This window comes from Hypomesus transpacificus, unplaced genomic scaffold (genome assembly GCF_021917145.1).
Source record: "Hypomesus transpacificus isolate Combined female unplaced genomic scaffold, fHypTra1 scaffold_27, whole genome shotgun sequence".
Classification (NCBI taxonomy): Eukaryota; Metazoa; Chordata; class Actinopteri; order Osmeriformes; family Osmeridae; genus Hypomesus; species Hypomesus transpacificus.
This window is the reverse complement of record NW_025813796.1, coordinates 1763197-1775087: the sequence shown is the minus strand read 5'-3', so window position 1 is coordinate 1775087 and position 11891 is coordinate 1763197. Positions and strand designations below refer to the sequence as shown.

Here is an 11891-nt window from a genome sequence, read left to right as displayed (position 1 = left end):
TTTTTGTGTGTGTGTTGTGTTGCTTTCTGGAATATAGACAGTTGAGGTAAGAGTCTGGTGCTGTGTAAAAAACAGCCAGCCAGCTGTAGGCTGTGGAAGTCTGTGATGTGGGGGAGGGGGAGTGGGGGGGGGGGGGGGGGGGGGGGGGGGGGGGGGGGGGGGGGGGGGATTGGGAGTTCAACAATGCAGCCACTTCATGTGTTTTTAAAAAAGCGAACTGGCTGATGGTCTCCCAGATTGCAAGAGCTGCGTTCACAGGCATCATGAATCAGTTGCATGTTGTCACAAAGTCTATGAAGCATTACAATTGGATCTAATGTGACTAACTCAATTCAGATGTGGCTTTTTTTACCCAGTGGATTCCCTGGGGGCTTCTTCCCAGTGTTAAAACCACCAGCCGGGACTGAATATATTTGGCCATGTGTTCACTTGTATTTTGATATCCAATGTTATATCTAGGCCACTCTGATGACAGTTACTCAATTGGGTCTGTTTAAAGTAAGTTTTTATGCATCCATTTCTTTGCAATATTGCTTGTTGGTATGGGAGGGTCGTGATATTTACCCATAGTGTGAACTAGGGATACAAGGGTTTTTCTAGCAAAAAGATTATTGTCACCTTTTTTTGCACAAAAGCCACCTTCGCCAGGTCTGCCTGAAACTTTTATAAAGACCGGGCTTTCAACTCACAAAACCAATCGGAATGATTGATGATGTCACAGTTCCTTCACAGTGTTCCTGAGAAAACAAGCCATTATTCTAGGGCAGAGTTGCCCCATGTTTATGAGACTCCTGGTTAACCCTGTATCCCCCTCACTCCCACCCCCCACTGGCCCCCAACCCCCTCTCCACCCAGACGGAGCGAGCCCACATCCAGACCTCACTCGTGGCACTCCACCAAGCTTGGCGAGGGCCAGACAGAGACCGGCATGACGCAGATCTCCCAGGGCAGCATGGGCGCGCCCTGGCACCAGGCCTATCATTCCAGGTCAGTTACAAATCTCTCTCTCTCTTTTTCTCTTTTTCTCTGTCTCTCTTTTTCTGTCTTTTTCTGTCTTTTTCTGTCTCTCTCTCTCTCTCTCTCTCTCTCTCTCTCTCTCTCTCTCTCTCTCTCTCCTCTCTTCTTTCTCTCTCTTTCTCTCTCTTTCTCTCTCTCTCTCTCTCTCTCTCTCTCTCTCTCTCTCTCTCTCTGTCTCTCTCTCTGTTTCTCTCTCTCTGTCTCTCTCTCCCTCCCCACCTCTCTTTCTCTCTCTCTCTCTCTCTCTCTCTCTCTCTCTCTCTCTCTCTCTCTCTCTCTCTCTCTCTCTCTCTCTCTCTCTCTCTCTCTCTCTCTCTGTCTCTCTCTCTCTTTCTGCTCCCATATGTGTAGATGCCGAGAGCTGGACTGCCTGACCCTGACCTTGACTTCACAGAGATACAGAGATCACCTACCACAAGAACATAGCACTTGTCAATATTTGGTCATTTACTCTCAGCCCAGTTTTATGCAAATGTCGAGCGGATGTCCATGCACATCAGAGTCAAAGTGATCAGTCACCGATGCAGTCCTCCACGGAGGGCCATTCCTATTGACACCCTCTCAGCACTGTGGTTCCCATGACGACCCCCCTCCCCCTCCCGTCTGAGTGTATCTCTTGGCCGTCCGATGTCGTGGCATCCTTGGCTGTTCTTCAGAGAGAAAGAGAAAGAGGGAGGGAAGGAGGGAGGGAAGGGTGGGGGGCACATTGCGGCCCCTTTTCTAGAGTAGGAGCAGTAATTGAGTTCAGCACGGTTGAGGGAGCCACGCCATAAGAGCGATTGTGCTGATCGCAAGCCTGTGACGTCGCAACATTAATTACTGCGGCAGAAATACCAGCAGGCCCCAACCATTCCCCTAACTACCACACACACACCCACACACAAACACACTGAGGCGTAGACACACACACACACACACGAACATATGGAGGCCCGCGAACGCACGCATGCACACATACCTCTCTCCACCTCATCTTCTCCCCCACACGCACTGACACACTCAAGTATTAAAACACACACACACTCCCTGCCACCGTCCCTGCTGCACCTACATATCCATACAAGGACAGATGGCCCAGGGCCCAGCTGGCCCAGCTGTCCCGCCTGTGTTGTCAGACTTTCAGAAGGAGACATGGGGCTGGCAGGCAGACAGACAGGAAGACAGGAAGACAGGCAGGCAGACAGGAAGACAGGAAGACAGGCAGGAAGACAGACAGGAAAACAGACAGGAAGACAGGCAGGAAAACAGGCTGGAAGACAGGCAGGAAGACAGGCAGGAAGACAGGCAGGAAGATAGGCAGGAAGACAAGCAGGAAGACAGATAGACAGACAGGCAGGAAGACAGGCTGGAAGACAGGCAGACAGACAGGCAGGAAGGAAGACAGGCAGGAAGACAGGCAGGAAGACAGACAGGCAGACAGCCAGGCAGACAGGCAGGCAGACAGGCAGGCAGACAGGCAGGACGGCCTTTAGTTATGTGCACTTCCTACCAGTGTCCAAAGTCGGCTTATCATGACACAGAACTCATGCCGGCCCCCTTGATATGTAAAGTTGCCCAATTTAATGGTAGTTCCCTATTATTTTATAATGGTTTCATTGACTAACTTTGACACACTGTAGATGTTCTCACTGTCGGCTTAGTTTTATGGTGCTGGTTTATGGTCCAGCAGTCATTGGACTATCATTGAACCTATCAATCGATCTCTTTGAAGTGAGATGTGAGATGTGAAAAGTGTTTGCTTTTGAAGTGAAGTCTTTGTTTCCAGATTCTTGTTTAAAACTGATCGTGGAACTTCCTGTGAAGTGTCTTTCAAGGTCCTAACAGCCTGTGAAGACGAAATTGCAAACCTTCAGCAAACACCATTGCTTTCTCAGCAAACGAAACCATTACCTCATCGAATGGTTAAATATTATAGATTTGTATCTACTTCTTTGGTTAAAGTCTATTTCCCATAGTGACAGTGCCCATTTCTGTTCAACTTGTCCCTGATACCGGCAGTGTACTACCTTGCTTTGTGATTACAACATGTACACATGAGTGTATTTGCTCTGTGTCCAATTGGAGCAAGATTGGCTAGCTGATGTTCTCTCCTCTGCCGTGCGCCCATAGCACATCCACCACAGATCTGTCCAGCTACGAGACGGGTTACCTGAGGAAGAGTCCCGACCAGTACAGCTCAAGAGGCAGTATGGAGAGTCTGGACCACCCCCACCCGGCCTATAGCTCCTGCCACCAGCTCTCCACCTCCAAGTCGTCCAACAGCATCGACCACCTGCACAGCAAACGGGACTCAGCCTACAGCTCCTTCTCCACCAGCTCCAGCATCCCAGAGTACCTGGCGGCGGCCCCTTCCTTCAGCAAGGAGCGCTCCTACTCCATGGAGACGGTGCCGCAGAGGGGCGGCGCCGGGGGCGGAGCCGAGGGCATGCAGCAGGCGGACATCCGCTACGTGCGCACCGTCTACGACCCCCAGCAGGGCGTGTCCCAGGAGCACGAGGTCAGCTCCGCCTCTGCCGCGTTGCTGCGCAACAGCGAAGCCAGAGGAGGGGGCGGAGCATCCCGAGCCAACCACCGGGGCAGCAGCAGTAGCAGCGGCAGCAGCGGCGGAAGTAGCGCGGGCGGGGGCAACCCCGCCTCCAACCGCCACAGCGTGGGGCCCATCTGGGGCCAGGCCTCCAGCCGTAGCTCCTACGAGAGCCTGAAGGGGGCGCCGGCCCCGCCCACGCGCAGCGACAGCTACGCGGCCATAAGGAATCACGAGAGGCCCAACTCGTGGTCCAGCCTGGAGCAGGCGAGGTCCCAGAGGGCCCTGCAGAAGGGCTCCTGGCACCACTCCAGCGGCTCCGTGGCTTCTGGGAAGGGCTCGTACGGAGCCGAGGGCCAGCTCCACACCGTCATCGAGAAGAGCCCCGAAAGCAGCCCCACCACCAAGCCCAAACAGGGGGGCTTCCCTTCCCAGCCCGCCGTCCAGTCCGGCCGCTTCATGCTGCCCACGGGCATCTACCCCGTGCCCCTGCCCGAGCCCCACTTTGCCCAGATGCCCACCTCGTGTCCCAGCTCCAGTAGTGTGTACCCGGCTCTGGCCAAGGAGAGAGGGCAGCACCATCAGGGGCCGCTGGGGGTCAGCATGGACGAGGTGGCTCTGGAGAACGGATACCAAAGCATCCCTCCTCCCCCTTACTCCCACTCCCACTCCCACTCCAGCCAGCTGCACGACTTCCCCCAGCCCAGACCTCCGGCCCAGCAAGCCATCGACGAGTCCCAGACCAAGTGCGCTCTCTACAGGTCTCACTTGAGGCCAGGAGGGGCAGACAGCCAGACGCCATTCCCTAGACAGAACCACGAGGGTCCAGCACAAGGCCAGGGCTACAGGCCCTGCTCTGCCCAGTCCATAGGCCAGGAGAGGAGGGACCCCTACACCCCTGTCCAGCCCAGGGCAGAGAAGCCCAGGTACTGCCAGAGTCCAGAGAAGCTGGAGCCCCATGTTCACGCCAGGGAGGAAGCCCAGCTCAGACACCCCGTTCCTCCCAGTGCCCACCCAGAGCCGGCGCCCATGCCCGGTAGCAGGGTGGCTCAGGGGCAGGTGGCTCAGGCCCCCCGAGGGGGCGGCGGCGGCGGCGGCGTCCCCCCCATCCAGGACAGCGCCCACCTCCGACACCCCAGCGACTCGGGCATTTTCCAGCAGCCGAAGGAGCACCCTCTGACCCGTCTTGAGAACGCCCTGGCGGAAGTGCAGCGCTGTGCCAGCCCCGAGAGCTCCAGCAGCCAGGGGAGCGGCCAGGCCGCCCGGAGCCTCTCCGTCCTGGAAAAGGTCAACCGCTTCGAGCGTCGCGAGCAGGGCAAGCAGCGCAGCCACAGCGCCAGCCACAGCGCCAGCCACAGCAACCTGGGGCCCCCGAGGCCGACCCAGCCTCACGAGCGCCACAGGAGTGCCCTATCTAGCACGGAGGACCTGCGGCTCATGCTGGAGAGGAGCAACAGCCCCGGCGGCGCCTACAGATCACTCAGCTCCAGCTCGTACGCGTCCGGCATCGCCGCCCAGGAGGATCACGTGACCCAGCGGCGAGGAAGCACCGACCAACCCCAGCACAGGTACACGAAAGCGCCCCAAGAGATATGTCTTGTTTGCTGTTTTTTCCACCTGTGTTTTTCAGCTTTGAGGCAAAAGTGAGATTTCAAATTGCATTTACATTTACATGTATTAATTTAGCAGACGCTTTTATCCAAAGCGACTTCCAAGAGAGAGCTTTACAAAGTGCATAGGTCACTGATGATAAAAACAAGAACAAAACATTGCGGTTCAAATACCATTTTATTTCTGGTTGTCATTTGACCTGTGTCGTTCGCAGGAGCATTCCGGATGTGGGTTTAGCACTGCAGAGGAGCAAGAGCACTTTCCAGCTGGGGGGGGATGAGAACATCCGGGGGGCGGAGCTGCCATGGAGGGAGGAGTTCCCCTGGAAGGAGGGGCTTCAGGACCTCCTCGGCTCCATCCACGACACGTCCTACAACCGCTCGTACCGGGACGCCCAGTCCAAGGTGCTCCGCTCCACTTCCTTCCGACGCAGGGACCTCCATGTCTCCGTCTCATCCAGCAACCACCCCCCGCCGGTTCCCGCCAAGCATTTATCCCTGGAGAGGAGAGGCCCCAAGACCAGCCCTAAGCCTGCCGTCTCAGTCCCACCATTAGTCCTGGCCCAAACCCACACCACCTCCCCAGTGCAAGGGCCGGCCACCTCCCCTCACACCCCCAAAGAGAGGCACGCCATCACCCCGGAGGTGAGGGGCATCAGTCCCCCACAGCTCCCCAGCATCCCGCCGGTAGGCCCCCCCTCCAGGATCGGGGGCCGCAAACGGCTCACCATGGAGCAGAAGAAGCGCTCCTACTCCGAGCCGGAGAACATGCACGAGGTGGGCCTATCGGACGCAGAGAACTCCGCCTCCTCCCGGAAAGGGGATGCGCAGCACTTCCTGTTCACGGATACCAGCGTGGCCGACCGCCGGAGGATGTTTGAGATGGCGGCCAGTCGTAGCGTGGACCCCCAAGCTGGCGCGTCGAGGCCGGACCTACGGCAGCTGCAGCAGGATGCTCTGGCCGACTACGTGCAGAGGAAGAAAGGCTGGCGACCCGAGGGACGCCACCATCGCCCCCGGAGCGCCTACCTCCAGCCTGGGGCCTCCTCTGCTGCTGCCGACACCCGGAGCCTGTCCTCCACCGCCAGTCTGATGTCTCTTCAGGAGCCAGATTCAGACAGCTTCTTCGGGGGAGAACGCCTCTGCTCTACCCTGCCCCCTGGCCTGCAGGGATTCTCCTACCCTGGCAGGAGCTCCGTCGGACCACAGGCCCATCTGGACCCCGCCCCCTCTAGACAAAACATCCAAGCCTTAGCCTCTGGCCCGGCCTCAGTTCAAGCACCTGATTCAGGCCAGGCCTTAGGCCCTCTCCGGAGCCTGGGGCTTTCCTTGCAGCACAATGCGCCCTTTGTGCGGTCAACTCCAGCCCACAGCTCAGGGAAGTCAGCCTCCGCTGAGGACCTGCTGGAAAGCTCGGAGGAGAGACCGGCCCGCCAGCACTACAGATCCCGCTCCTCACCGTCTGTAGAACATTCCAACCAGGTAACACAGATTCTACTAGTGTGTATTTTCACTCTACACTTGACTTTGCTCTATATATACCTCTCTCTTTCTCTCGTTTAATGTCCCTTGAAAAACCAAACAGAGCTGGAATGAGCAAACGCCACCTTAGGCCTCATTTATTGTTGACTTTGTCATTTGGCGGGCATAGAACACTGTTGGTGTCATATCAGGTATGTGGTCTGTGGTGTAAGATTGTACAGTAAATACAGTGTATGTCCAGAGGGGACCTTCGCGTTGACCCCTGACCCCCGTCAGCGTTTTTGCCTCTACTTAGGGATGGATGGCTGCAGGCAGCCTTCACCCACTGTCCCACAGGAAATACCTCGAATCCTCGGACTTCCTGTGTGGTGCCAGTGAGCCTTCCCCTGGAATCAGGGCGCTGTCAGATCAGAGTGATAAACTTGATGGGACTCAACGGCAGATAACTGTTGCTAGCAGGAAGGGCTGGTGGGGGGACAAAACAGGCACTTATCCTCCCCCCTCGCCGCTCCCCTCCCAAGAACAGTTAGAACTCTCACATAAACACTGACATACATAGGAATGCTTGCCTCTGCTCCCTCACCACTCTGGTATGAAGAAACGGTTATCTCGCGAGGGGCTTCTGTTGGAGGCTTTCAAACACCGACGTCTATACAGCCGTGGTATTTGTCTCTTTTAGAAAAGTTGGGTATTTTCAAGGGTGTTTTATTGATGTGTGGGCGGTGGAATAAGGGAGTCTCGATTCAAAATGGACTCTGAGTGAGGTGGTCGTTTCACCTTGGCTCGGGGGGTTTCCAGAAGGTAGCAGGTGACTCCATCCGATCGAGCACAGGCGACGTTGGCCAACGGCTCCCATGAGAAGAGCAGTCAGCTGACACAGGGGCATAGGGCACTCGGTGATCTCACTCAGAGAGGTCTTGTGACTGCCTCGCAGGCATTCTCACAGCACATACCAGGAGGGGGAGATAATGCCGTGATTCACGAGCTCTGACGCCAAACCCCAGCCACAATGACCACACCGTGGAGGTATTTCAGCCCTAAAGAGATCTCTCAGTGCTGGAGGTAACTTCATGATCATGAAGGGACCGGCGAGGTCATTCTGGCCGGGCATATGAACGCTCATTCCGTCTGTTGATACACAGTGCAGGGTCATAACCTTCATCTCCGATAGGCCTTGAATAGAAGTCAATACCTCTCTGTTAACCTGAACCATCTGCCAACATGTCCCACAGAACAATAAACCCACGTTGAAAAATGTTTTTCTTACATTTTTGGGTTTTGAAGAGAGATGAAACGTTCTGAAACACCAGACCCCTAGTTTTGATGCCCCACCCCCCAGCCCTAATGCTCCAGCAATTTTGTGTTCCAGGACGTCCTGTCTGGAGAACTTAAGATGTTTGGGATCTTCTCCACGGAGCCTGGACTGGTCGCCCTCTCAGCCGACAGGTATGTATTTCTCCTCCAGTTCTCCGTCTCTCGTCCTCATCAACACCCTGCATCATCAAGCATTGCTTTCTCCTTTTAGTTACTCCCGGTAGATTCCAGCTTAATCTCTCCTTTTTTCCACGAAACACTTCCTTCATGATGGGAACTCAATTTCGTTTTAGAAAAAGAGACTTGACTTTTAAGGCAATATTTCCCTGGTGCCTTCCTTAATAGGTCAGTGGTTGTAGTCAACTTGACATTGCTCCCTGTTGCTCCCTGCTATTTTTGAATTGTGTTGTAGAGCAGCTCTTTGGAATCGCTGGCCACAAAAACTCCCTGACATCAAAAAAAGCCAGAAACGATTTCCAAATGCTAAATGTTCAACTCGCTATGTGTGTCCCAGGACCGCGGAGGGCCAGAGGCAAGGGTGCGCGTCCATGTCCCAGCAGCGCATGGAGCGCTACATGCTCAACCAGGGCCCGTCTCAGAGCAACACCCCCGTGATAAGGAGGGAGAGGCAGAGGAGCGCCGACCGCCAGCGGGCTCAAAGCGCCTCGGGCCTGGCCGCCTCCGTGGGCCTCCCCTGCCCCTTCTCCCCACCCGGCACCTCCGCCATCCTGGACTGGCAGGCCAGCGAGAGGCTGAGCCAGGCTAACCTCGATGCGATTGCCTTCCCCTGCTTGCCTCAGGACAGCACGGCCGCCACCAGCCCAGAGAGCCAGAGGGGCGGAGAGTCCAGAAGCAGCACTGCCAGCCCGGTAGGCGAACGGCGAGGGGGGTCACGGGGAGATCTGACCAGACAGATCTCCAGTGACACCAGCACGTCGGAGGAGACGCTGAAGGACTTCTGCCTCGAGGCCCCCCTCCCACCGCCAAAGACCACCCCACCCCCGTCCCCACCCCCACCCCCACCTCACAGGACGGGAAGTAGGAGGCCTCGCCCTCCCTTCGAGGCCTCCTCCAGGCGACCCGATCAGAACCCCTACGCCCCCAGGAGCCTCCCCTCCCTGCGGATCTCCGAGTCCGGCCTCCGGGCGGCTTCTCCCCCCGCCTTCACGGGGGAAGACTACGACGAGGTGTTCTTTGACGAGCCGCCGCCCCCCTCCCCGCCTCCTCCCCCGCCGCCGCTCAGAGAGACTGACCTCACGGAGGACTTCCCCCCGCCGCCACCCGCTGAGATAGCCCCGCCTCCCCCGCCAGTCTGGGAGGAAGAGGCGTGGCACGAGCGACAGGACAACTTCAGGTATGTCGGTCTACGGCTCTCCACGCCGCTTGGGGCTCAGTGTCTGAAAATAAACCGAAGTGGAATCTGTCAGAGAAAGTGTTTTGAAAGGGAAATATACTTGAGATTGGGATTTGAACAGGCGGACATTCCACTCTCCTTCTTTTACTGTTTGTGTGTTTTATCCATGCAGCTCCAAGGACCGGTATATCCTGGGTTCAGAGAGAAATCAGGAGGCAGTGCAATCTCCTCACGTAGCACCCACCCCCCCTTTACCTGCCCCTCCGGTTTGCAGTCTTACACCAGAGCCAGAGCCCCAGGCCCCCAACAGCCTCCAGCAGGAGGACCCAAGCACTGCGGCCTGCGAGGCCCAAGAAAGCCTGGGACCGGAGTCCCAGCTGCTGTCCAGGAGAGAGAGGTCTGCTGAGGAGCAGAGAGTGGAGGCCCTGGCCAGGCAACTGGTGTCCAGGGACAGCTCCCTCTCCCCTCTCCTGGATGCCTGGGCGGGGAAGAACACCCTGGACCTGATGGAGGACATCTTCCCCAATCACACGGGCGGGTGGGAGCCATGGCGACGAAGGGGGAGCAGCTGGTTGGAGGACAGGTGAGTGAGGCGGGGCATGACAAGCCAAGGTGGCGTCTGGTTACTGCTGAGGCAATCTGGGAATAAGTACATGTAGGGTTTTCAGTTTGTGTTACAGAACTGTATGATCAGTTTTAAAATTAGATCAGACGTCAATGAACACACAAAGAGCTTTTGTTGAATCTAACTACATAATGGACCATAATATCACTTGTTGGTTATCTCAACCTCCTATGCCTCTGGTGTTTAGATCATTACAACAGTGAAGTGGTTTCTATCAAAACTTTGAAATAAACCCAACAAAGCTCCATGTTGTGTTTTAATTGATAATAAGCTCCTACCATTTTTCTATTCATGGTGAATTTTGAATATCAAAAGATTATAATCCAAGGGGGGAAAGATTTCCAAACATCAAAAGTAATCCAGTGTTGTGTATTTGGTTTTCTCTGAGTGTGTTTTGATTTCATGACACTAATATGTTGTGTTTGCTACAGAATTATTTTAGAAATACAAACAGGCAGATACACATAGACATAAAGAGAACCGGTGAGAATCAGCTTATCAGCCTTTGGCAGCATCGCCACCTACTGGCATAATTAAACATAGCATGTCACGGTTACGTCTCAATTTTCTTCTACTTTTTAAAGTATTTTAAATATTTATAACTGAAGGTATAAATAGCTGTTTATATATTGTCTCGTTTAAAGGTTTTAGGTTGGTTCAGGTGCAGTTCTATGGGATTATATGAGGCTCCCTGTGACATTGCTTTACCACAGGCCTAAACTAATGTATAATGTTATAAATATTTCATACTTGATAACATGCTCATATACAAGAAACTTTTGAGATAAACCACTTTTTTGTAATCAAATCCAGAGGAGTATTGTGAGTTTGTGTAGTTTCTAGGGATACCAAGAAGCCCAAATTGGTGTAGGGGTGTGACAGGTTCTAAATCCAGTTGACTAACAGTGGATGATCCACGGTTCTGTTATGTCTTGGGATTAGCCGGAGTGTGATTATGTATGGCCTGATTCTCCTGTGGAATGCAGTTCTCAGCATTCTGCCTGTCCCACAAAATAGGCCAGTCATGAAACAAAACAAGTCTGTGCACATTCCTGATAGTAGGGTGGTGATTTGTGTTTGCGTGTGAATGTGCTTAAGTATGTGCACGTGAGTGACTAATCAATACCCCCGAGTGGAAACAAATGACGTTCATCCGTAACAAATGGTTTCTTTTCATTCCGCCAGTTCACACTACCTATTGTTCCAAATGTGTCCTGTAACAGGGCGTACTTTTGTGACAGAGATCATTAGTTGTGTCTCAGAGATCGACGGGTGTGTCTCATATTTGTGGTCTGACAGGAAACAAGATGGCGGTTGCTCTGCTGGGCAGGTGCCGGTCCCGGAGCGAGAGATGGAGACAGACCTGGATGAGGAGGAGGCAGACCTCAACCAGAAGAAGGTCCGCACCTGTTCTTGTCCTCTCTCTCTATCTCCACCTTCCTTCATCATGACTTTAAAATATTTCTCCAGAGTTTTTTGGGGGGGTTTTCAGAAAGACTGAAGATTTCATCAACTGAAAACTGATTTTCATAAAGTGCAACAGTTTCATTCGGGATAGTGGCCGTCCATCTAGTACCCTAGAGCCTTTGCTGCCTGTGGTGTCTGGACCTGTAATTCTGCTCATAATGGTGCTCCGGCCCTGTAGGTGGAGCTGTTGCAAGCGCTGGCACTAAGCGTGGCGGTGCTGCGCGGCGAGAGGCAGGAACTGAGCGAGGAGCAGGCGCGCTACCGGACCCTCGGCAGTGACATGGACGCCCTGATCCAGGAGCGCTGCAAGCCCAACCAACGTGACAAGTACCGCATGTTCATCGGGGACCTGGACAAGATAGTCAACCTGCTGCTGTCTCTGTGCGGGCGCCTCGCCCGCATCGACAACTCCCTCTCGGCGCTCGATCGACAGGGGGAGAACGAGGACAGCTCGGAGGGGAGGGTGAGGCGCGCGCACAGACGCATACGTGGACACGC

The 11891-nt window shown here is 54.7% G+C and overlaps 1 protein-coding gene across 4 annotated transcripts in view; it reads left to right on the top strand.

The window, feature by feature from the left end:
- shroom3 (shroom family member 3) overlaps nt 1-11891 on the top strand; it is a 36129-nt gene that overhangs the window by 22101 nt on the left and 2137 nt on the right. For all 4 annotated transcript variants that reach the window (XM_047014748.1, XM_047014747.1, XM_047014751.1 and 1 more), the window contains 8 exons: nt 856-987; nt 3127-5109; nt 5367-6633; nt 8003-8079; nt 8462-9301; nt 9474-9884; nt 11226-11325; nt 11572-11856. In XM_047014748.1, the coding sequence (XP_046870704.1) occupies nt 856-987; nt 3127-5109; nt 5367-6633; nt 8003-8079; nt 8462-9301; nt 9474-9884; nt 11226-11325; nt 11572-11856 (5095 nt within the window). The remainder of the gene's footprint in view (nt 1-855; nt 988-3126; nt 5110-5366; nt 6634-8002; nt 8080-8461; nt 9302-9473; nt 9885-11225; nt 11326-11571; nt 11857-11891) is intronic.